General features: G+C 42.7%; 3 protein-coding genes across 6 annotated transcripts in view; all 3 read right to left on the bottom strand.

Moving 5' to 3' along the window:
• acot7 (acyl-CoA thioesterase 7) overlaps positions 1 to 10,260 on the bottom strand; it is a 105,490-nt gene extending 95,230 nt beyond the window's left edge. For 2 of the 4 annotated variants that reach the window (XM_072682268.1, XM_072682270.1), the window contains exon 1: positions 8,775 to 8,848. In XM_072682268.1, coding sequence (XP_072538369.1) covers positions 8,775 to 8,830 — 56 coding nt within the window. In that variant the 5' untranslated portion in view covers positions 8,831 to 8,848. Of the gene's footprint in view, positions 1 to 461; positions 570 to 8,774; positions 8,849 to 9,803 lie in introns of those variants that run through there. The other 2 variants (XM_072682269.1, XM_072682271.1) reach the window with 2 other exon arrangements.
• Positions 10,261 to 11,498: 1,238 nt separating this feature from the next.
• On the bottom strand, positions 11,499 to 12,502 carry LOC140557641 (transcription factor HES-2-like). Its single transcript, XM_072682278.1, has 3 exons — positions 12,347 to 12,502; positions 12,049 to 12,136; positions 11,499 to 11,913 (listed from the first exon to the last, which is right to left on the bottom strand). The coding sequence occupies exons 1-3, from the start codon at positions 12,500 to 12,502 to the stop codon at positions 11,606 to 11,608; spliced, it is 552 nt and encodes a 183-aa protein (XP_072538379.1). The 3' UTR covers positions 11,499 to 11,605.
• A 13,128-nt stretch (positions 12,503 to 25,630) lies between these two features.
• hes2.1 (hes family bHLH transcription factor 2, tandem duplicate 1) lies at positions 25,631 to 26,426 on the bottom strand. Its single transcript, XM_072681046.1, has 3 exons — positions 26,337 to 26,426; positions 26,143 to 26,238; positions 25,631 to 26,029 (listed from the first exon to the last, which is right to left on the bottom strand). Exons 1-3 carry the CDS (start codon positions 26,424 to 26,426, stop codon positions 25,631 to 25,633), a joined length of 585 nt encoding a protein of 194 aa, XP_072537147.1.
• Positions 26,427 to 26,691: the final 265 nt, after the last annotated feature.

Here is a 26,691-nt window from a genome sequence, read left to right as displayed (position 1 = left end):
CTAGCTACTACTATACTTTGCATAGAGAATACAAAGTAAAGGCCTGGTAGCTACACATGTACGTAGTAAATTGGAGAGGGGAATGGCTACACTCATACTTGCTACACAACACTGACTCTATTTTGATAAACCCAATAATACCCAACCGTCTGCTGGTCTAACAAGTTCATTAGCAGCAGAACAAGGCCAGTTAACATTTTTAGCATACTTGGTCTTGGGTAACCTGAGCATCGTCTAAAGTATAAACAGTACACTTTGAATTAAAAACAACTTTTAACTCAAAGCAGACGTCTCATGACTAGAATCTGAGTCAAATACGAGACACCCGGTACACTGGAAAGGTAATAAGCTCTTACTAACCAGCAGAAAACACAAGAAACTAACATGCTGTGAAGAGAAAGGCAGCACACGTGTGAGCAGTATCACTTCTGTTTACATGGTTTCCGATACATATACAGTACCTGCTTAGCTGAAAAACAGAAGCCATGTGTGAGGTATCAGGTGCTGGACGAGAGACTAGGAAGAAGCTGTCTGAAGCAAGCGTGTCTGAGCCAAAGAAAGCTCATTAATTCATCTCTCCCTCTACTAGGCACCGTCAGCCATGACATCATCACTTCCTGCACCACTAGCACGGCTCCCGACCTGACTGGCCCACCCAGATTCAGGCCACAGTGCCTCTTAGCCAATCGGAGCGGCCCAGCAGCAGGGGTTGCTGTGGCAACCTTTTGAGTGAAAAGAAAAGCACAGGAAGTGTATCTGAAAGAGCCTGGTGCAATGTTAGCATATGCTTATGATAAGAGGAGTGGAGACTGATTTCCTTAACCACACGTTGCAATTAAGCCACTGAAGTCGAGCGAAGGCAGTTGCATCATTTCACTGCTATTGTGACAGTGACGGACAGTGCAGTGAAAACAGTGAGGACGGTGACGCAGGTTATTACAAGCACAGCTGAAAACCCTGAACCCCACTTACTACTTAATAAGCAGTAACTATTCAGTGGCTACTATTTAATAGTCATTATTTAGCATCTACTAATTATTCAATCAGTAGTAATTATTTAGTATCTACTACATACTTAATAATTAGTAATTATTTAGTGTATTTACACATTATTCAATGAGTAGTAAGTATTCTGCATTTACTACTTAAGTCATTATTTAGTATCTACTGCTTATGCAATGAGTAGTAATTTAGAATCTATTTAATTAGTAGTCATTATTTAGTATCTACTAATTATTCAATGAGTTGTAATTATTCAGTATCTACTAACTATTAAATACATAGTACTTATTCAGTATTTACTATTTTTTCAATAAGTAGTAATTATTAAGCACCTACCAATTATTCAATAAGTAGTAATTTCAGTATCTACTATATAATTTACTGTATAATATTCAGTATATCCTTACTTCTTTCTATGTACTCATTACTCAATTTATGCATGCTATTTTTTTAGTATCTAATTAGTCAATACATATACATTATTCAGTACCTTCTAGTTCAGAATCAGAATCAGAATCTCTTTATTTCACCAAGTATGTTACACATACAAGGAATTTGTCTTGGTGAGAGCAACACGTATGACAAGTAACAAAAAACACAGAACACAGTCTTAAACTAAAGGAAAATGACACTAAACAATAAATAGGGTAGGGGATAAATTAAAAAAGTAAAAAGTACTAAAGGTAATAAAGAGCTAATATTTACAGAAAAGAACATCTGTACAGTGTGCAAATAGACATAGTGCGAATAGGCAGAGTGCAAAATAGCTGTTTGGTACAGTTCAGTTGTATGTTTTGAGGTTTACAGTGGGAGGTGTTCACTGTGGTTGAGGAGCGCTACAGCTCTGGGGAAGAAGCTGTTAGCATGACGTGTTGTGCTGGTTTTGATGGACCGCAGTCTTCTACCAGAGGGGAGTGTCTGGAAGAGGAGGTGTCCAGGATGTGAGGGGTCAGATGTAATCTTGCCAGCCCACTTCCTCACCCTGCTGGTGTAGATCTGCTGAAGTGATGGCAGGTTACATCCAATGATCCTCTCTGCTGTCCTGATGATGCGCTGGAGTTTGGCTCTTTCTTGTGAGGTGGAGGAACCAAACCAGATAGTTATGGAGGTTGTGTGAATGGACTCGATCGCTGTGTCATCAGGGTCTGTGGCAGGTTGAATTTCTTGAGCTGTCTCAAGAAGAACATTCGTTGTTGAGCTTTCTTGGTGATAGAGAGGGTGTTTTCCTCCCATTTCAAGTCTCTGGAGATGGTGGTGCCCAGGAACTTGAGTGACTCCACCATGGATACTGCAGTGTTGTTGATGTGGAGGGGGGGAAGGGTGGGTGGACTGCGTCGGAAGTCCACCACCATCTCTACAGTCTTTTCTGTGTTTAGCAGCAGGTGGTTGTTGCTGCACCAGAACACCAGCTGCTCAATTTCCTTACTGTAGGCAGACTCATCACTGTTGGCTATGAGGCCCACCAGAGTGGAGTCATCTGCAAATTTCAGGATCTTTACAGCTGGATCTTTGGAGACACAGTCATTAGTGTACAGGCTGAAGAGAAGGGGTGAAAGAACACAACCCTGTGGGACTCCAGTACTGAGTGTCCGGAGGTCTGAAGTGTGCTTCCCCAGCCGTACCTGCTGTCTCCTGTCTGTCAGAAAATCCACGATCCACCGACACATGGAGTCTGGCACTGACAGCTGGGAGAGTTTGGCCTGAAGAAGCTGCGGCACAACAGTGTTAAAAGCCGAGCTAAAGTCCACAAACAAAACCCTAGCATAGTTTCCATGGCTGTCGAGATGTTGCAGGATAAAGTGCAGGGTCAGGTTGACCACATCATCGACAGACCTGTTTGCTCGGTACGCAAACTGCAAGGGGTCCAGCAGGGGGTCTGTGATGGACTTCAGGTGGGCTAGGATCAGGCGTTCAAAGACCTTCATGACTACAGAGGTCAGGGCGACAGGCCTGTAGTCATTCTGTAGTTATTCTGTACCTACTTATTAGTCAATACGTATTTATTAATTTAGTTAATTTATTCAATAACTACTGCTTACTTAGTGTCTATTGATTATTCAGTATTTACTAATTATCAGAATCTACTATCACACTTACATATACCTTGTCATTTGAAGTATATGCCCACATAAAGGCCTTTAAATGGGCGAAAGGGTTAATATGGTGTAAAGCTTTGGTGTTAGTTCACACAGGACTGTTTTAGTAATCACACTGCCATTTTTCAGAGGCAGACCAGGATAAACCTCATCCTAGGTCAATATAGAATGTGTAAGCTTTTGCCAACTACGGTTGGGTGTTTCCTCCTTCAGCTAGAGTGAGTTAACTCAGACCAGATGGCAATCATCTGGCATACTGAGCTGATCATTAACAAGAAATTCATGACATTTCTGCCTCTTCCTATTTATCACACCCGAAAACAGGTTTACATTCTTTCAAGCAGATCACAGATCATCACAGATCCTGTACATAATGTACAGACAAGTGCTCCTCAACTCATTCTCCTGAATAGGTGGGAGAACTGGCACACTGCTTCTAAGGCCAGTACATACTTACACTTACAACCAAATTAGAACCAAACACCATAATAACCACATAAGGCCTTTAGGGGGGCTCTGGAATGTTGAAGTGTACTTTCTTTGGCATAGCTGAATAAGAAGAGTCCAGAGTTCAGAACATGGAACTGACACAGCATGAACCTCAAACACTGTTAAAAAAAGAAAAGATAATACAGTATATCCAAAAAAGGACAGGAAAACGGGCCAATTCCAAAATCAAACTCCAAAAAGTGTCCGCCAAAGAAGTGCTCAAACCCGGCACACAATGAATCAAAAGCCAGGGGGAGCTGTTAAGGATTGGCACTAGCCATCTCCTTTTTTTAATGTCCGCTCTCTAAAAAACAAACTGGTTCCCTTTTAGGTTAAACCTTTTTTTTCTTCTTCTCAGTAAGACTTCAGAAAGTCGAACCCGGGAAAGCAGGCAGGGGCAAGGCTAAAAGCTAAAAAGCTTACAAACTACAACCTCTTCAGCCTGCCAACAGCACATCATGCTGAGAGGAATAATGCAAAGTTTTATTAACATCGGATGTCGGAGCTGGGAATGACACCACACCAGAGTTATCAGCGTTCCAGTTAACCATTCCCATAACATTTAATAACATTTGTGATGGGCATTTATCCCATCCGTGCAGTGAACACACACATACACACTAGTGAAACACACACAGTGTGTGGACAGTGAGCACACGTGCCCGGAGCGGTGGGCAGCCATTGCTGCGGCGCCCGGGGAGCAAAGAGGATGAAGGGCCTTTCTCAAGGGCCCAACAGTGGCAGCTTGCCGAGCCCAGGTATCGAACCCATAACCCGGTCATCAATAGCCCAGAGCTCTAACCGCTGAGCCACCACTGCCCGTAACTGTACACTATTTCTAAACATTTCCAAAACCAGTTAGCTGAAGACTCTGGAGTATACCACAACTGGTTGGCCAATTCTTCACCAGTGTTTTACGATGAATCTAACCAAAATATGTAGCACTGTTTATGTCCCAAGTTAGTATTGTTAGCATTCAGTAAGATTTTAGAACATGAACCTCAAACACTGTTGTTTAAAAGAAAATCCAGCCTAACCAAAACAGGACAGGAATACGGGCCAATTCCATAACCCAAGTGTCCGCCAAAGGGGCGCTCAAACACGACAAACAATAAAGCGAAAGCAAGGGCAACAATTAAGTATTCGCACTAGCCTAAAAGCTAACGCTAGCCAACGTTAGCTTTTACCATCTCCTCTCTTTTATGTCCGCTCTCTCAAAACCAAACTGGACACACGTCACGTTATGTTTTTTTCCCTACGAAGACTCAAGAAAGTCAACCGCGAGGAAGCAAGTGGGGGCAAGGCTACAAGCTAAAAAGCTAAAAACCTTACAAGATACAACCTCTTCAGCTTGCCAACAGCGCAGCACGCTGAGAGGACACAACTGAGAGGAATAATGCTGAGTGTTATTAATGTTGGATGTCGGAGCAGGGAATGATGCCACACCCGAGTTAACAGCGTTCCAGTTCCAGTAACTGTACACTATTTCTAAACATTTCCAAAACCAGTTAGCTGAAGACTTCAAAGTTCACCACAACCGGTTTGATAATTCTTTGCCAGTGTTTTACGGCGAATCTAACCAAAATATGTCCCACTGATAACCACAATATGTTTAGCATTCGGCGTTCCAGTTGAAATTTCTTTCTTGAGATCTTGGAAAATTTGACATCCCAGTTCAAATGGAACGCAGCAAAAGTACAGTGCTTTTTTACAGTGTTAATACACGAGCCCTCTGTAAAAGGAAAACCTGTGTGTTTTACTCTGAGGCAAAATAACAGGGTTGTAGGAAGGCTTGCTTTTCGCCCCAACCAATCAATAAATGTTTTATTTGGCTCATCTAACCCCTTAAACAGCCTAGGGCCCATCGGCTGGCCCGAAAGTGTTACCAAAGAATAGCCCCACCAGTGTGTACAGATGTCCCTGTAGTTACTGAATAATACGCCTTAGCGTGTAAAAAGCCTTTCTGCGTTGAGGGGCTAAGCCAGCTGATCTGATCGCTGTACACGACAAACAATGTTCAAGTCGTTTGTAAGATCACTCTTTGATAGTAAAGCTTTCGGTTTCAATCAACACCTCCCATCACCTTTCAGGATTTGTACCTGATGTATTCCTACCTGAGTATATTGCAGTGGAGAAAGCATCTCAAGCGTTTCAGAAAAATCCTGACATGCAGCATCTCGTAGCAGAAGATCGGTCGGAAATTAAACCCTGGTGACCAACACCTGAAGTTACTCAGGCTCAATATATGCACTTGACGTAACAACATCTGCCTGGTCCAGGCCACCTGGTGAATTCAGTATCCGTGCAACGACTGCGAGGGCAGAAAATGTGTGTCCAGGCCAAACAAATACACTGTTCATGCTGTTCTGTCTGTGCACCGTTTCTGTAACATACTGATAGAAAACTGAATCAGTTCGTGAAAAGGCCTAAAATACAGAGTAAATATGGCCTCATCGAAGCAGTACTGCAGCAATTTACTCATAATTCTATATTCAGGCTGCTGCTATCTAATACATGAGCAAATAATTACTGGACACAGTACATGACGTTAATCTCATGGTAGCTTATTTAGCTCAACGACAGCACAGCGCAACCTCAACACAATCTGCCGATATATCGAGCGGAATCTAAAGGATCTTAGTTCAGCTGAAAGTAGCAGCAACTCAGCATGTTGGATCACTGAGCCACAGATTTTAAGGTTGTCAAGTATATTGTTGCTGCTGCCATCATTAAATGGTCAAGCCAGCATCAGTTTGAATACTATCTCTCTCATAGAGTGATGAGCTAGATCATTTTTTTTATCTGGTTACGCATTTGGAAAATAATGGTATTAAATTATTATTATTATCTGTTAGAAAATATATAATCTTTAGGAGGTAACTCTTTCCTGCAAGTTGCAAGATGGTTTCCCCACCAAATACATTAAACTGAGAGAACATTTCTGGTTCCTTAGAGATGTTTAAATGCTTGTGCTTGTGACCATACTGTATTACCCACTCTCTGACCAAGATCCAAAATGACCACCTCACAAAGAAAACTATCTACACTGTAAAAAGCATAAATCCTTGACCAACTTTTGGAGGTCCTTTAATTTGAAACTGTGGAGGAACGTTCAAAAAAAGGGTTTTAAAAGAAAAATGTTCCTTGAAGGTTCCTCTACAGTTTCAAATTAAAGAACCCCTAAAAGTTCCTCAAGGAAGTTATACTTTTCACAGTGTAAACAAGCCCTCAACAAGCGATTTCGGACAACACTACAAAATGGCAAAACCCCAAAGTAGTGCACGATATAGGGAATAGGGCAGCATTTCAGACACTGCTCTGGATTGACTGAATTAGGTTTGTTAGATGTCGGTTAGAGGTGAAACCTGCAGAAAGGTGGCTCTCCAGGTGGAAGGTTGGAGACCACTGCTGCAAAAGATGATGTATACGTCGTTGGTCAGTGTTTGGTTGGTTTGGCATACCTTTCTTTTATGACATTTCACACAAATGCTGTCAGGTGGAAGGAAGTGAAGTACACCTGTCAGGCCTTCAGGCAGTTTTAATGTAAATCAAGCACTACTCACTACTCTGTTGTTGCGCCTTGAGCCTTTATTGAGAGACATTCCTGGCTTACAACGTGCTACACATGTGGGCTATATTAAAAAAAGGGTAATACCATCATTATTCCCTAATGATGTTGCCACACAGGTGGAAGTATGGCCTACAAATTCGAAAAGCAGACTTGGGAACAGAATATTGGTTGTTTGATCCCCTGGACTGGCAGGAAGTGGTGGAGTGGGGAGTGAAAAAACAGTGCTTTCTTCTTCCCCAACATTCCTAGCTGAAGTACCCTTGAGGAAGACACCTATGGCGGCCCACTTCTCCAGCCGAATGCTCACTACCCTAATTCACTAGTGTGTGTGTGTCTGTGTGTGTTTGTTTACAGATGGGTTAAATGTGGAGGCTACATTCTATTGGACCGCTGTGCAGTGGCTGTAAAGGAACGATCTTAATCTTAAGGTTTGATAGTAGTAGCGTGCTGGTAGTTATACATACATCATTTCTGGAATCTTGTCTTAATAGACATTCTGTCTCCAGATTCAGCTTTTACAGGCTGTATCCCAATCGGGATCCTGCCCATTTTAATGTTTACCCTGCCTATAAGCTACTTGACAAGTCCTTCCTGAGTTGGAAGTATTGAGTTAGAGCAGAAAAGGGAGTCCTCCAGGATCAGGGTTGGGAACCACTGCTCTACACAGCACACTGAATATGAAAAAACTGCACTGGGACCTTTACCGTGACCTGTGACGGTGCAATGACATCTATGTGAACATCAAATAAAGCACTGGAGGATTCATAGCGTGACGTAGGGTAGTGGGAGCTTGTGAAATCTGGTGAAGCTGCAGCTCTGACAGTTCTTAACAGTATATCCAGGCTTGAAAGCTGCGCTCTAGGCCTAGGGTGAGTCATTCTGTAGCGTTCCTAGAGTAGAAAGGGTTCTGGGCCTTGCTCATTAAACCTAAACCCCTGTGATCAATAACCCAGCGCTCCAACCACTGAGCCTGTACTACCCCAGAGGTTATCAATCAATCTGTAAGCTGTTTTGAACTACATGCACTATATGTCCAAATGTTTCTGGACTTTCTGGCTAATAATTGCACACAGCTACTTTAATTTGCACTCATTGCTGACATAAATGTGCATGTGTGCGATGTACTGCCAACAGAATGGGACTCTCTGGAGCAGATAAACATAAACCAATTGGCACTATGCCGAACACCAGAGCTGTGGGGCAGTGGAACTGCTTCTTCTGGAATGATTTTGCTCCATCCAATCATTTTGGGATGAATTGGGCAGTTGGGGACTTGAGGATGTCGCTGAATGCAATCAAATCCACACAGGAATGCTCATAAAAAAAATCTAGCAGAAAGCCTTCCCTGGACAGTAGACACAGTTACTCCAACAAAAGCAGGACAAACTCTTTTATTTAGAGCCACTGATTTCAGAAGGACCGGTGAATGAGCAGGTGTCCGAATACTTTTGTCCATATAGTGTAAAAGTTAGGCTACATTCCACTGCAGCTGCACCTTTTGACCCCGCCCCCTTTGGTTGGCCAAACAAAGGTCAGGTTAAGTCCAGTACTCGCAGGAAGTACTTGGACATCGTGACGTATCGTTAGAAGTGCATCTAATTATGTAAAATACATACCTAGATGCGACTACCGACAGACGGGACACCATTTTGCTGACAGGAAGACGAAACATTTCCAAGAGAATGCACACGTGTTCCGCTGGATGACGTCAGGCGCGCTGACGCAGTACGCAGCGAGCTAAGGTGGACGCTGGCGGAAAACGGGTGGGGAACAAAAACAACAGCTTTGTGTCGTCGCCCTCTAGCGGCGGCCGCTTGACACAGCACTGCTGTTCTGAGTCCCCACCCGTATACCGCCAACATCCACCTTAGCTCGCTGCGATTGGCTAGATTCTAACGGCTAGCCAATTGCAGCGCGGAGCAGAGATATTATCAGCCAATTGCCGCTTAGGAGGCGGGATTTGTCTGAATACAGGCGCTTTAAAAAACAAACATGCACCGGTGATGCTGCGCTCGGTTTTTTTTTGTCCCCAATAGCTACCTTTTATTTTACAGTTATTAGTTATGACTCTTTATTTATTTATTTAGTGGTATTTTTCTTATTTTGTGCTGGCCTGGTTTTTAGGGTCGTTGTTTTAGTGTTCGAGGACATCCCGTCATGCACAAGCCTTCCTCACACATTTCACCTCTGTGGACCTCTGAAACGTGCCCGGTGCTCTCTGCTAAAGCTGAATCGCCCTCTGTATAACCTTGCTGGGTGTCTCCTCATCATGCCTCAGCCCCAGCATCACTCGTTGAGGTCATCACATACGACATACGACATGCTCGGTAATGCCTGGTGTGGAAATGCACCGGCAAACCGGCTTAAACGCAGTTCCTCCCCCCCCCCCTAATGGCTCCTATACACTGCAGTCCAGCATGGCTGTGTCCGCTGAACATGCTGTAGGTTAGGTATGTAGCTAGCTAGACAGCGGGCTCGCTCTCTATCTAGCTAGCTAGTCCGTTTGTAGCCGCAGGTGCTGGGGGTTAGACTCTCCAGCATGTCCGCGGTGCGCGCTCCAGACGTAGGCTAAGCTGGGTGAATAACAGCCTCTCGCTGAAGGAAAGCCCCGACACAATGTCCGAGCGAGCCGGGGATAATCTTACCTGCAGATCTGGATGGACGGGGAGATTGGTGGAGGACCGGCGGCAGACATCATGGGCAGCTCGTGTCGACCCCCGGATCAGTAATGATGATGATGAGGCAGGCGGAAAGAGCTGCTGCAGCCCGGCTAGCTTTTGCTCAAGCCTGGACCAAATGTTTTTTTTATTTTTTTAAGGACGAATCGATTTACCACACACACACACACACACACACACACACACACTCACTCTCTGACAGGACAGTCGGACACCCGAGCGCTGCAGTGAATTATTCAGGAAAGCCGGCGACCGTTAGAACCGTTTATTAATTCGAATTTGAAGCCGTTCTAGAGCGTGCTGCTGTCGTCACGACTGCGTTCCGGTCTGTAGCTAGTAGAGAAAAGGCGGGCTGGTGTTTGGGTGCAGTTCTAGTGATTCAGGCTTTTATTTTTAAGTCGTTTTAAGGCGTTTTGAACGAGAAGTACTGAGAAGTTCCTTGTCGAATGAGGCCTAAATGTTTCACATGTGATAAGACTCTTATTTCGTTCGAGCGTGCATACCCCAATCTGACCACACGGTGGCAGCAGAGACCGCGCTTCACCAGCCTGCACTCCTGAGCTCATATTTTGGTCTCCTCAGTCCAGGCGGTGGCCTTCACTGCGCTGATCAGCGGTGATACTCGGAGAGCTTTATAGCCTAGATCATATAGAGGAGGATAGATGATAGACTCGTGCTGGTACTGACAAATACTTGTTCAATTATTACAACGACTTAATGCTTTAAGAATGACCAGTAAGATTATATGTCTCTTCATGTGTTTTTATACTGTAAATAATACAGGACCAAATAGTGCATCTAAAAAAAACAAGCAAGCTTTATTTGGGGCCTATTTTGTCTTATAACCCCCTGTTGGATGTTAGAAGTAGCAGCCTTCTGCATTTGGAAATGGCCAAAACCAGCAAACAGGGCACTGATATACCAGCCCAGCTTTTTAATATTGGCATTAGCCAATTTTCACATGAGTTCCCAGATCTTTTAGACAAGACAGCCATATTAACCCATCTGTGCAGTGAACACACATATACACACCAGTGATGAAACACACACAGTGTGACAGTATGCAGCCATTGCTGCTCAAGGGCCCAACAGTGGTGGCTCAGCAAGCTGCCCCCTTTTTTATGATTGCATTTACCCCCAGCAGCTGTGCTGTTTTTGGACAATGGCAGGGCCTAACAGACCTCAGTATTGTGGCATGGGGTACTTTTTGTGTTGCCAGCACTAGTCATGGGATCCTTCCTGGGTTAAACCTCACAATCATTGGAGACACAATCATTGGGTAGCCCATTCCTTTTATTCAAAAGTACTGAGTAACATATACAGCGATATAACAGCACATCCCTCACAAAGAGACTTTACAATCCAAACACATCGTGCTTACATACGACCAATCTGCACAAACCCAGAATACTGAAGTCCAACGTGCAAATGTCTTACATTGAACAACCCGTGGGGTTTTACATAGGCGTTTTCCACAGCCCCCACCCATTTAACCCCCCCTCGAAGAGGACCAAACAGAACCGCGTTATTTACAGGTTACGCGCAGGATCTAGAAGAAAAACGACCGTTTCGGACGAACCCGACGAGACCGGCTAAGCAAAGTAGCACAAGTATATAATACTCAGGGAAATGAGACTCGCTTGGTCCTGACAGGACATCGAATCAACGTGTTCGAAGACGAAGGCAGACTGGGTCACACCAGCTGCGCCTATTTACAGCCACTATGTACAGTTTTGCTGGAAGAAGGTGAAGAAGGTGTCCCGGCTGAACTACCAGGGCCTCCACACGAGGGCGCCAGAGATCGGTGCGCCGACTCTCGACTGACTTTCGCCTCTGGAGACGCTAGCCTGGAGGCTGCGGAGGCGCTGCTGCTGCTGCTGCTGCTGCTGGGTCTGCGGGGCCGCGGGGCTGCTGTGGCCGCTGCAGTGCTGGCACGACGGGCTGGCGGAGAGCATCGCCCGCTGCATGAACTCGGTCACCCGGAGACCTGCCTCTCGGTCCAGGCCGGTGTGCGGGAGGAGCGCCGAGACGCGCTGAAGACAGGCTTTATAGCCTTCTTTGTAGCTGTCTTTATCATCTGAGGAGAGACAAATAGCAAATGCTGCTTAGATTCTGATGTTAAATGTTTTATTCATTTATTACTTACTACTATTAAACTAATGTTCAATGCACGCATTAAATAATATTCTTATATCTAGAATATTGGATGTACCTTTTTTCGGAGTGTCTGGGATATCAGTCAGGAATCTGACGGTCATTTCCAGAATATCAGCTTTCTCCAGCTTGGAATAGCGACATTTCTGCAAGAAAACGAAGTAACCGTGAGCTGAAATCGAAAACTACGTTTCCCACAATCCACAGCAGACTGAAAAGGTGTTTGGCTGCGTTCAAAACCGCACACTCTAATACTAGTGTGTCCAAATAGTGCACAAGCATCCGCGGTGTGTGGTTTAGGACGCAGCCTTTGTTAATAAATAAAGAACAGGAATCAGCTCAAACTCTCAACTCACCTCTTTTCCCACCAAGGGGAGAATGAGGGTCTTCAGCTGGTGCAGGCTGTCGTTGATTCGCGCTCGCCTTCTCTTCTCTACCAGCGGTTTGAGGGTCTTTCTCAGCTCGAGCGCCTCTTTCCTCATGGCGACAGTGCTGGGCGCGTGGGGAGTCATGTTGAGTTCGCAGCGGTTGAAGCTTGTGCCGGTGAAGCTGCTGCGCGCGCCTTATATCCGTGCAGAGCGCGTCTCGCGCCGCCCACCACGCGCTCGGGGGCGCTGAAGTTTGGGCGAGAACAATAGAGGTAGCGTTTGAAGTCTGTACACGTCACCGGTTTGCAAGCGTGCTTTTGAAATTGGCGTTAGAGTGAACCGCTTTTATGACTAATGCGTTAATTCGGTTTAGTTTAGTTAAGTGAATTGTAATAGTTTTATTTATTGTATGTTGTTTGTTTTAACGCACGTGCTATTTAGACATTTTCCAGAGTAAACAGTAAAAGTTAGACGATTTTTAAGCCTTGTTTTTTATTCCATTGTATTTTATCTTTTTTTTTTAATAAAACAATTATCATAAACACTTCAGATCTCCACAGTTTAGGGTTTTGTGTTACAGTGCACTGATTTGTGTGCTTTTAAACCAGTAGAAATATGCGTTATAATATGCTTTCCAATCTCCAAAAAAAATTTTCATTTTCTTTGTCTTCATATTTCCAAGCTCTTTGTCTCATTGCAAACCATTTAGACCCCAAATCTTACCAATGTGTGTCCTCTATGCTTGAACTGAGCTATTTGAGTTATTTAAACGTTATACGTTTTAATATAAATAACATAAATAACAAATCAATTTTAAATATATATAATCTTTACATTTTCCTGTACTGGGGAAGATGGGGGGGGGGGGGGGGGCAAGAAAAAAAGGAGGGAAAGCCACTGAAAGGGCTTTGAAAGATGGGGGTGTTATCCAACTTTACGGTGGGATTGTAGGGAGGGGGGATGTTTGCACGCGCATCTATAATTTAAATTAAAAGCACAGATCCCCAAGCCACGCTACGTTTGAACCAACATCTGCTTGCAAACGTCGATCAACAATAGTTTCAATAGTTTCTCTGACGTGTGTGTATGACGACGTTCAGGGATCGTTCACCTGCAGCCGTGGTGCGCGCGCGCGGTGAGGGGGAGAAGGCGTGGGGGATGCTGGCGAAGTGTGTGTGTGTGTGTGTGTGTGTGTGTGTATGGGGGGGGAAGCTTTCTTTTTGCACTAGACATACTCTCATATCTGTCACGAACAGACTGCGTCATTTGAATGCATTAGGATTGCATTTGCGTGGGAAGAAAAGGCGCGTTTCGATGTTGGTGCGTTTTGGGTGCTTGGGATTTTACGCACGACGCACACAGCAAACTGGAGCGTCGTTCGATGTAAAAGATAAAAGATGAGGGAAGGGGTGGTCTGAAGGGTCTGTTGATGAAAAGCACTGCCTTTGTGCACCTGTGTTGCGTTGCTTTGTTCACTATGATGGAAGGAACCACTTGCTGGGTCTCATCTAAAGTACATCATTTAGTTTGTCTGAATTAAGGAGAAGATCTTTTTTGTTTTTACAGACGTTTCAGCCTCGTTAAGGATTAAGATGGATATGGCATCGGTGGGGAGCTAAGAGGAGTTGCGGTGTGTGTGTGTGTGTGGGGGGGGGGGGGGGTGAAATGGAAAACCGTCACATATTTTCAGTTCTGGTCCCCAGTGGCCCCAGTGGGATCCACGCGTCCAGCACGCGCCACGGGCCCACCAGATGGCCTCCTCCGTGTTCAACACCCCCCTCTACCCTCCCCTCCCACCTCCGCGTGCCCGTCGTCTCACGAAGTTTTTTGTGCACGTATAGTTCTTCAGTTTTTTTTTTTTTTTCCTTTTCAAAAAAAATATTTGGCGTCATCTGAGGCATTGGGTTTCAGACGAGGAGACAAAAGCAGAGGCGCTTTGCGTTTGGGTTGGGGGGCTTTTGCGCAACGCGATTGGCTGGGAATGTTTATGAGGAGGAATGGGGGAATATGAGATTGGCGTCGCGTGTGCGTCATTAGCAAGCTTTGGAAGCAGATGTTGTTTGGAGAATTGAAAGAGGGGGATTTATATTGAAATAATGATAAAGATTCTCAGATTTGGGGTGAATAGGGACATTTCTGGTTCTTTCCAGTTTGCTAGATCCAAAACGAGTGTAAACACATATGGGATAGAAATAAGAAATAAGAACCTAGAAATTGCTGTAATTTCTGCAAGTAAGCCACAAAATATCCAATATATTTGATTAAAAATAAGTAGAAACATCTAAAGAATGCCATCATACTCCAATATTAATAACATCATATTTGCTCTTAATTCTGTAGATATTGAACACATTTAACCCTTTATAGAGCGAATGCATTGTGTACATGCATCTAGAAGCGTTTCTTTGTCGTATTGGTTGAGAAGGGCACTCCTACAATTGACCTTTTTTAGAGGACATGAATCCATGGACAATGGACCTTGAAGACAGTAAGGCTTGTATATATGGATATCTGCACTAAGAGACCCATTGCTTAAAGTATTTTCTTTAATTATCTGCTATTTTAAATATCTCTAAATGTTTTTATTTGCTTATAAAAAGCAACACGTCTCCAAGCTTGCAGTAGCACCGCTAGGAGGCGACAGGCTAGCTCGCCTCCTACGAGCCAGCAGAAGCGCGTAACAGATCCTCCCCGCACGCGCCCCCAAAGCTCCCCAAGGGGCCCGTAATGACCGAGAACCGTGAGAGCGAGAACTTTTTTTTTTTTTGTGGAGATGAACGGCGTTCGGTTGGGCCTCTCTTTTGTCCTCTAAAGCTCTGATTAGCGTGGGGTGACCCATCTGCGCGCGCCGAACGGGACAGGCAGCTTTTGTTCAAGGTTTCTGCTGTATGTTGAGAAGGTCCATACAAGTATAGCGCACACACACAGCAGGACAGCATGTAGCCTAGCTGCAGGACTGTATGGATTCAACAAAGAAGATTCCAGAAGCTCGTCTCCTCAAGCCCTTATCAGTGCATAGCTTCTTCTACTGGTTTCCATCAAAATAAAGGTTCCAAAAAGGTTCTGGACATGGACGCATGGTTACATGAAAGTATTACATTGGTGAAGGACTTTATTTTCCACTACGTGGAGCTGGATTTAACTAAATAAAGGTTTTCAAACTCATATGTGAAATCCACTGGTCTTTAGGGAACCATAAGTGGTTATGCTCCAGACACTTGGCTCCAGAGAACCCCTTGGCTCAGTGCCTTTGCTTGAATGGCACTCGGCACTCTTTCAAATATAGGCGTTTCGAAGGGTTTCTTGGAGTGATGCTACAGAAGGACCATGAATGATTCCCTAAAGAACATTTTTAAGAGATGTGTGATTGGTAAAGATTCTTTTTTTATCAAGTGTAGGTTCTTCAAAGCTTTGAAAGGTTCTTCACAAACACATCTGTATTATAAAATATGGCACCAAATGCCACTCTTACCTTGAAGCAATTGTGCAAATTGGCTTCAAAATCAGTGGTTTTAGTAAAACCTCTTTTTGTTATATGTAAATAAGACCCACACCGTCCCCCATCGCTGAGAGGAAAATGCTTTGGAACAACTCAAAAACCACCAAGGTACAGACATTTACTGGAAGCTGCTGGACCACCAGCAAAAGTTTTACTTTGCCCCGGACCAAAACGATGCCATACAGGAAGACGCCCCAGCTCTAAACCATAAGTGGCTTGACAAAAGCTAACCACATGAACAAAGAAAAAGTCTTCTGGAGGCAAATAGTTATGATCAGAAGGGACAAAGATGTTTAGAGGAGTAAAGATCATCAAGAGACAATCATCCCCAAGAACACTGCACCAGCTGTTAAGCATGGTGGTGGGAGCATTATGCTCGGGGGCTGTTTTGCTGCAGGTGGAACTGGTACAATACTCATAGTAGATGGAATGACGAAGAAGAAAGACTGCTACTAATTCTTTGGCATCATTTCAAACCAGCAGCTAGACGGTTGAAACTTTGAGATAAATGGGAGTTCCAACGGGACAATGAGCCCAAACACATATCGAAGGTGGTTGAGGAATGGATAAAGCCGGCTACCATAGAGCTTTGGGAACCGCCTTACCAAAGTGCTGACCTCCACCATATTGGAGATATGTGGACTGTGCCAGGGACTAGCACAACTAGCAAATTTCATTTAACTCCACAAAGAAGAATTCTACCAAAAGTATATAGTCAAGGTGCAATCTGCTAAGTGGCACCTAATTGTGCAAGTAGTGCACAATTTGTACTTTGCAAGTACTTGCACAATTGCACTGTGCAATAGTGCAAGTACTAAATTCTCTGCTGCTCCACCTCCCACTTTACAGGACTCAAAAGATCTGCTGTAACGTCCTGGTGTCAGATATCACAGGGCACCTTCAGAGATTGGCTTGCAGCATGCCAACAGCATATTTGTCAGTTGGCCCTATTGTTTTGGCTCATATATACATATATTTTTTACTTTGTGGGAAAAGTGACAAAATAGGACAGCAGTATATTTAACACAGGGGAAGAGGAAAGGGGTTCACAAAGGAACACAGCAGGGGCTTGGTTTGGAGGTCAGTTAAAGCAAGCATTGAAATCCCCCCCCCCCCCCCCACAGCAGTGTTTCTCAAGTTCAAGTTTCAAGTATCAAGTTTATTTGTCATCTGCACAACATGTCAGGACATTTATGCATTGAAATGCTTGTGGTGAGGCTCGGGTTTATGATCTACAGGAGGACAAACTGTATATAAACTAAACATATTAAAAATAAAGTTATATAAAAAAGTATTGTAAATAAATACAGAATATACAAAGACAGAAGGGATTTACATGTACATGTGGGACAGGTATAGTCTGTTGTATAAAGTGACTTAGTAATGTTGCCCATAGCAGTGATATATATATAGTATTAATAATAAAGTGACCGAGTGCAGTGGTGTTGGTGAAAGGTTCACATCTTGTTCAGGAACCTGATGGCTTGTGGGTAGAAACTGTTCATTAGCCGGTTTGTTCTGGCCTAGATGCTGCGGTGCCTCCAGCCTGATGGCAGTAAGGTGAACAGGCCGTGTGCTGGGTGGCTACAGTCCATCAGTCCAACCCTGGTTCTGGAGGCACTATTTGAGCAGGTTGTGAACGACCTGATTAGTTGAATCAGGTGTGTTGGTTTGCTGGAAAGCACTAAAATGCGCAGGGCAGGGTGCCTCCAGGACCAGGGTTGAGAGAAATGGTTTTACAGGGCACATTTCATAAAAAAATTTGTTGTTACATTTTTTTCAATTACAAGTAATTTTTGGATGTTACATGTAAACACTATAAAAAGCATATGGATCAGCCCACATATGGATTTTTTAATCAGCTATTTTAAATATTTTTTTATATTTACAGTACAAATCAAAAGTTTCGATACAAACTCTCATCAGAAAAGGATGACCAAGAGTTACCTCTGTAGCACAGGATAAGTTCAACAGCCTCAGAGTATTTTGGTTTGTTTAACACTTTTACTTTTACTAACGCTTACAACATGATTCTTACAACATGATTCCTTGTGTGTCCCTTCATAGTCTGGATGACTTCAGTATTAATTTACAATGTTTTTTTTTTACATTGTAAAATAATAAAAACATTGAACGAGAAGGTGTGTCCAAACTTTGGACTGGTACTGTATATAAACATTTATACAACAGTTTGTATTTGAGACGTAAGCTGATGAATGACAGTGAAACTAAACAGACTAAGACAAGAAGACACAATAACAAAAAGTGTGTAATTAGTTGGTCTGTGTAAGAAGCTGGAAGAGGAACGTCAGGCTGTGCAGTGAGTATACAGTGAGGGTTGTTTATGTGACGTAGCAAATAGCTGCTTGTTAAGGAACTATAACTTTGCTGTAGGAAATGTTATCATAATAGCATCAAAAATACCACATTTACGGCTCAATTTAGTTATTTCATACTTTATTTATTTATTACGGCATAATTACAGCCAATCAAATCTGAGCTCAATACTAACACAGGAGGGAAAACTTTTAATATACCAAGATCCTAAAGCTTTAATTCTTTTGGGGTTCCTGTGAAATTAAACCTCTTGACCGTTCATGAGACAGGAAACTGTCCTTTTTGTTAGCAGCTAGTTGTTATATCTCATTACTGTGGCCTTACAATCCATACAAGGACCACCAGACATCAGCCAGTAATATTAGAGCAATAAGTGAAGTGTGTTTCAGACCTGTAGGCCAATTAGCAGACAAAATGAGATATGAAAAGGAAAGTAAAATGTATGTATTGGTAATGATTTGGTCTTTGTGCAGTGACAGTTGTTTCTGTTAACGTCTCATCATGTAGTGTGCTTTACATTTATCAAACATGATGTACCATGAAGTTCATTTGTACTGTTTTTTTTTTTGCCAGTGATTTGGTTGCATTCAGTGACAAGTGAGTTCAGAATGTTGGATGATCACCACCTCACCTCATCCTCATCTCCCTAAGTATTGGATGGAGCACCATTATTCCAGAAAACACAATTCTAAACAGCTCAATGGGGGCTTTATACCCCTCTAACCCATACCTGACATTAGGTTCATAGGTTAATCTGCTCCAGAGAGTCATATTCTTTGGTAAATTCCTCTCCACAAGTACTAGACAACCTGTGTGCATCTCCAAGTAGCCAAATACATTTATTAGAAGGGGTGTCCATAATCATTATGCATATTCTGAAACAATGTTTAACCTACTATGGACCTTGTTTTTCCTCTTGGTCTTCTCAATCAAAACCTTGGATCTTCTTCACCTAATACATTTAAGACTATGTCATAGGAATTCATGAATACTGCTATATGTTCTTAATTCTTCTTCTTTTTCTTTCATTCTTTCCAACTTATAACATCTTTCCATACCTCTGTTTGCCATTGCCTCACATTCTGTATTCTCAGACCCCCTGAACCATAATCCTGTGTCAGCTTTGTAACTGGATTTTGGAGGCACGCTGTATCAGATGTAGTGGGGGAGGGGTGATGTCTGCTATCTTATGGATGCAATAGGCTTACATTCAACAAAGAAGCCATTCAGTACATTTTACTCTGGAAACGTACAGAAACCAAGAAAACTGCCTTTGTTATGAACAGTATTGATATTTTCATTTGAAAGGCCATTTCACATCCATGACATAACAAATTTCATGAACATAAAAAGATAAAGTTGCATGCGACAATCAAATAAAACAACAAAAGAACAACAAATTAAGGGAGAAAAGGAGGCAAGAAAAGAAAGAGAAAATCAAGACAAAGATAAGACAAAGGAAACAAATGGAAAAAATGGAAAAATAGATACAAGGGTGCTATCTTGAGAAAAGCAAGATGTTGGTAGGGTAAACCACATGGGTGAAATGCTTAATAAATATCATAAAGTTAATAAAACAGTGATATTGTATATGTACAATAAATAGCAGTGGACCAAGGATGGAACCTTGGGGAGCCTCCCAATAGAAACAAATGATTGACTGGTCCCGTGTCGCAGGTGAGCCTTAATGGGGTGACACAAGGAGTCAAAAGCTGCTCCCAGTTGCAGTACAATGAAAAGTGTCTTACAGTCTGTAGGATTTAGTAAATTATTAATAACTATGAACAGGCCTGTTTAGGAGCAGTGTATATGCTAAAATCCAGGCTCATTCAGCCAAACAAGGATGTCTGGAGGCAGTAAATAGATGGATCAAGTGGAGTCAATGAGGGTTGGAGGCAAGGTCTGCAAGAAGGTAGATCTTCAAAAGTAGTATTTTTAAACACACCTATTATTAGCTTCCAACAGGGATTGTATGCAAAATTAAAATGTAGATGACTTGTTTCTTCAGTAGCATTTAGTTTAATTTTGTTTTGCAATAGACATTTCAACTGCTAAATGGATACATTATGTTTGCATTGCAACATTGTGGACAATATAGGTTTCCAATATTTCATACCAGTGTGTATTTTATACCGTACCATTGGATTTCAATTTTGTGAAATGAGTACATGTAGTATTCAATAAATCAGTAGTTGTGAAAGTGGTGTAAAGGTTCTTTATTGCGGTGTCAGGAGAGAAAAGCCTGGACTGGGATAACCAGCTGCTGTTCCCCACCCCCATCAAAGCAGGGGGCTGTCAGACGCTTGGTGTTTGGCTAGTGGACAAGCTTGGGTATGGTAGAGTTTTTATTATTACTGGAACAGAGAGAGACACGTTTCCTTTGAACAAACTCTAAAATTCTACATTCATAACCAAAAGATCAAACATGCAGATAATGTAGAGCAGGGCATGCAATCCAATAAGTATACAAATTTAATATTGCATGGAGTTCTTTAAACTCATTCTTTAAACTCATGCATTGCACATTAGAAGGTTCAATTGGGAACATAAAGTGGTGCTTCTATGGCATTGCTTCAAATAACATTTTTGGTACTTTTATGTTAAAGAGCTTAGCCTACAGCATACATTTTACACACTCTGAACATTAACATGCATGCCATTCCAGTTTCAGGCTTTTAATGATTATATAATATGAAAAACATATGATAAAGTTAGAACATCCAATGAAAACCTTTTTTTTATATATATCTTATTTAAACATATGGGCATTTGGTCTTCACTTAGACTTCACACTAGTGAGAGCTGAATGTAATATAACTAAACATAAAAACGATGAAATATCTTTTGTAAAATGTAATTAATAAAAATAATATTTTCCTGTGAGGAACAAAAGTTAGGACACCCCCACATTTCGTACTACTTGAAATGCCTAAACTTAGAATCAGGTGCACCACATTAGCTGCAGATGATTGTCAGTCATCATTAGAGGGGCTTTTTGAGGATGCTGTCTCATTTAGACCACCAACATTTAGTTTGGTTTACTGTTGATTGTTAAAGAGCTTTCTGAGACCTTCTGAGAGAAGGTTGTAGATGCATATGAGTTTGGGAAGGGTTTTAAAAAGATCTCAAAACACTTAGAAATCAGTCGTTCCACTGTCCACTGAGTAATTTGCAAGTGCAACAACTGCCAACATGGCCAGGTCAGGCTATCTTAGCAAGTTCAGTCCAACAGCAGATCACAACATGCGGAAAGAAGTCTTCAACAATCCTAAAATGTCATTACAGGATCTACAGGTAGTTCCTGCCACAGTTCAGCATCTACCATCAGAAAGAGACCACACATTTTTGCTGTTCATGGGAGTTGTGCAAGGAGGGAAATTGCTGTAACATCAAAAACATCAGAACAAAACTTCCAGACTTCCTAGACCAAGACCAGGACATCTGGAACAATGTGCTTTGGACAAATGAATCCAAAGTTGAATTATTTGGACAACGCATTTGAACACAAGAACTCTTATCAACTGTGAAGTATGGAGATGAAAATGTTATGGTTTAGAGCTGATTTTCTTCAGTAGGGCCTGGAGAGCTCTCCAACATAGAATCATCTAGGAATTCTTTGTTGTATCAGAGTGGGCTTGGAGAAAATGTGAGACCATCTTTGAAACGTTGCACAGCTGAAAGAACTCTGCACAGAGGAGTAGGAAAAACTTTCTCCCAGTGATATCAGAGACTGGAAGATCCTTATAGGAAATGTCAACTACTATTATTTCAGCCAAGGGGGGAAATACCAGCTATTAGGGCATACTCACAAGAAAAAAATCATTTCCATTAATTACATTTTACCTTTTTTTAATTTTTAAAAGCCATTTTTCAGTTTAATTGGTTTAGTTACAATACCTCTATCTCTTAATATTGTTTAAACCATCGACCTGGTTTAAGGTTATGCTAAAGAATTCTGAGGTTCTTCTTCATTGTTACATCCACTTCCATCCAAGATGCCTCAAGTCTACTCCTCCTAACATACGCTATATGTCCAAATGGCTGTAGACACCCCTTTTAATCAATGCATTCAGCTACTTTTTGCAGCACCAATTGCTGACACAGATGTGCAAATGCATACACACACACACAGCTTGTGTAGCAGCTGAGTATTGCCAATAAATTGCCAATCCTACTGGCACCATGCCTAATGTCAGGCGTGGGTTAGAGGGCTATAAAGTTTTCCAGTATTGTGCTGTCGAGCAGGGGAACTGTGTTATCTGGAATGATGGTGGTGCTCTATCCAACACTTTTAGGATGAGTTAGGGAGTTGGGGATGAGGTGGAGTGGTGATCGTTCACCATGCTGACCTCACTAAAGCCTTTGTTGCAAATTCTTACAGAAAGGCTCCAAAAGTAGAGACAGTATAGCCATCTCTGTAATTAAAATGTACACACTGCTACTATATTACATAAAATGCATTTCTTTTAATGTATCAATCCACCATTCTCCCCATATTTTAAAGGTGCACTGTACAGCGAAATGGGTCCTCCGCATTTAACCCATCTGTGGTAGTGAACACACACACACACACACACACACACACACACACACACACACACACACACACACACACACACACACACACACAGCCAACTCCAGCACCCAGGGAGCAGAGAGGGTAAAGGGCCTTGCTCAAGGGCCCAACAGTGGCAGCTTGCCAAGCCTGGGAATCGAACCCACAACCTTGTTATCGATATTTCCGCGCTCTAATCGCTGAGCCGCCACTGCCCCTATGCATACAGCATGAGCAATGTCAAGTTAGGTCAAGCCACATTTTTGTGTAGTGCTTTTTACAATCTGATACTGTCCCAAAGCAACTTTACAGAAATCTGGAAAAAAGAAGAAATGTCACTGGCAACTATGGCAAGGTACAAAGTCCCTTAAAGCTGGAGAAAGACTTAAAGACTGACTCTTCAAACTGGAGACAACCTCAAGACTTACAGGGGATAGGCCGACCCTCTTCTGGAGAATAAATTACTAATAAATGGTATAGTATAAGCTTATTAGTCTATTGTAATGCATGTGTGTACTAATGTGTTCATTGATGTGCTCAGCAGTAGTAATAGTTCTAATAATGATGAATCAATGCTGGTACATCAGGATGACACAGAGATGTAGCTTGAAAGTGTGGTGGACAGGCTTTGCATCTTCTTTATATAATTATGTACAGTTCCCACTCCCTAGCTAGAGCTCCAGTGTCACATAATTCTACAAGGGGTAAAGACTTGCAGGAGAACTTGGAGGAGTTTCTATGGCCACACCATAGAAAGCAAAGAAAGCAAGCAATTGTGCTCTCTGGGACTTCCATATATGATTGGCTGTGGGGGGATTAAACCAGAGATCTCCCTTATAGAACCAGCAGTTAGATGACTGCCCCACCCAGGAGCCCTCATTTTCTTGACAAAGGCAAAAACAATAGCCATGGTAGTCCTACACTCAATGGTTCTTTAAGCAATGCCATGGAGGAACATTTTGATTACAATAAAGAACATTTTGTTTACATAGAGGATTTTTTGATTACATAAAGAACCAAGTTTAAATAGAGTTATGCATGTGTGAAGAACCTTTAAATTGGTTTCATCAAATAAATGCTTTAAAAGTTTATTCACATTCACACATTATTTTCCATCTATTTTACAAACCTGGTTCTATATGAGACCAAACATGGTTATTTTATGGCAGTGCTTAAAGAAACACTTGAAGCACCTTCATTTTTAAGAGTGTAGAATTCATCATTTACTGAATGGTGTTACCATATGGCATCAATCGCTCCTCTTTTGTTGTTTGATCCAATATATGTGTTCTTCGGTTTTACACACGATGGCCAATTAATATTCACTACAGCATTTTATACAGTATTACATTTTTTGAACTTTTGATGAAAGTTAGTACCAGCTGATATTTTATCAATTTTATATAAAATGATTAAATGTAATTGCTGTTATGTGGCACCTCCATACACATGGCACTGCAATCTCCAATATAATGGGAGTCATGTTAAATATTGCACATTCTGCCTCTGTGTAAGAGTATATGTCGCTGCTGTCCAATGAAAGACATGTATCTCCATTTTTGCCCATTTGTAGTTTTCTAAAATCCAAAAATGGTTTGAACTCTGTAGCCGCTCTGTACTCTGTGATGCTGAATAGACCAATAAAAACTACTTGGAATAAACAAAAGTTAAGATAATTGTTGCCTTCTCCTTTAAAGTCACCATTTTGGAGATTAAAGTTTTTTGTTGGACAGTTTTTCGTTATGGTTTCTGTGTTCCTAAACCATGTATGTTGTATGTATTGTTATTATTAGGCCATTAAGCATGAAAATGATTTTTTATGATGAATGTGACTTTATATAGCTTATTCTCGTTCTAGCTTTTTGGATGGTGGTCAGTCCAGTCCCGTAAATGACCATAAAACAAATAAACGTTTGAGTTTTATGTGTAAATCTAATTGCCACACGATTGTCAAAGCCAGGAAGGCACAGCTGTTTTCAACGCGTATTAATCCTCAGCACATTTCGTATTAGTCTACTGTGACGTAACAAACGACGCCGAACTGCAACAATGGAACCTGAAAGCATTAACCGCTTTGATCTTTTTGTTTTGCACTATTCTAATAGCGGTCTTCGAGAAAACTCTCTTTGTAGTTGGGGGTGCGTTGGTGGGGGGGGGGGGGTTCTCAGCCAAACTTCCCGCGTAAACTGATGGATCATTCTCTATTGACCATTCTGAGTGGTATACATTAGTTTCGATATCCAGATCTATTCACGGCTTTCACGCACGTTTTTTTCGTTTTTTTTTGTGTGGTTATACGTCACAATGAAAATCCATATTATAATTATGTCATTTTTTATGTATTTTTTTTTCAAATGTCTATATTGCATTGCCTCTGTTACTGGTTCCTGGTTCATCAGTTACTTGAAGGAAACACCACCCACAACAAGTTTCAACGTTCATTAGCGTTTATTTTGTCGTTTTCAGCGTCACAATAACTTATCATCACGTCACAATCAAAACGTTCAACACACAGTGTTTACTGCTCCTTTGCACAGACCAAATATACAAAAGTCAATCGTGCAAACCTCACCAAAAATACATTATAACCCTTGGGGTTTACAATTGTGTTGTTTACAACCCATTTTCCTTGAAACCCCGGAGAGGATTGCATCAAGTCACTTACATGGTACCATCTATAGACCCATGCATGATCTGTGCTCATGGGCTTATTTCACCCATTATTTGTTCAGTACAGCCAAGCCTTTCAGCAAAATACAGCCAACAATACACACCTCGAGGTAATCTCTCTAACAGGCTTCACATACTTGTGCTGTAGTCTATACTAAGAACATCAAAGTCAAAAAGTTAAATGAATCGAGTCTTTCAGCTGGGCTCCAGTCTACCAGGGTCTCCACATGTTGCTGGTGAGGGCCTGTGGAGCGGGCTGAGGGCGGCTGGAGCTGGGCGCAGGAGCTGCGCTAGCCTGGAGGCTGCGGAGGCGCTGCTGGTGCTGCTGCTGCTGCTGGGTCTGCGGGGCCGCGGGGCTGCTGTGGCCGCTGCAGTGCTGGCACGACGGGCTGGCGGAGAGCATCGCCCGCTGCATGAACTCGGTCACCCGGAGACCTGCCTCTCGGTCCAGGCCGGTGTGCGGGAGGAGCGCCGAGACGCGCTGAAGACAGGCTTTATAGCCTTCTTTGTAGCTGTCTTTAACTGGAGAGGAGGAGGATGGAAGATCTCGGAGAAATCTCACGGTCATTTCGAGAACATCTGCTTTCTCGAGCTTTGAATAGCGTGAGGTCTGCAAATATAGGAAAGAAGCTGTTAGATCTCCATTCCGACCCAATGAATCCATGAACTTCTACAAACGCGTGCAAACGCATGACTTTCTGATCTTAAAGCTGGTCTACTTACATCTTTGCCCACCAGAGGAACAATGAGCGCCTTCAGCTTGTTGAGGCTGTCGTTGATGCGAGCGCGCCTTCTTTTCTCCATTAGTGGTTTGAGAGTCTGCGAAACAGAAGCAAAACAACGATTAGACTCTGTGCAAAAGCAAAGCTTTAAGCCGTTGTAAGTAAGGATCTCTGGTTCTGTAAAACGGTCCTCACCTTTCTCAGTTCGTTGGCCTCTTTTCTCTGGGCCACCGTCATTGGCGAGCTGTATGAGTGGCTGGAGGTGCTGAGAATGCTGGGAGTCATGATTGGACCTTGGTCTGGCTGTGTGCTCGTAGGATGCACAAGTGCGCTTTGTGGCTGGAGTGCCCGAGCTGTGGCTTTTATGGGGGTCTCCGGCTTGGAGGGAGCGTTGCTTTGCTTCCTCCCACCCGTATCCAGGCCCACTCGTGCGCAGGGATTGGCTGGCGGTCTCCGCTCCTGCGCCAGGATTGGTTATTCGCAAGCTGTCCGCGCGCAAAACGCTGGAATACGGGTGGGGTGTGAAAACGCTTCGTGTGTATTCCCACTG

The sequence above is a fragment of the Salminus brasiliensis genome, chromosome 6 (assembly GCF_030463535.1).
Source record: "Salminus brasiliensis chromosome 6, fSalBra1.hap2, whole genome shotgun sequence".
NCBI lineage: Eukaryota > Metazoa > Chordata > Actinopteri > Characiformes > Bryconidae > Salminus > Salminus brasiliensis.
Note: the sequence above shows the minus strand (reverse complement) of the source record. Positions and strands in the feature narration are given on the sequence as shown.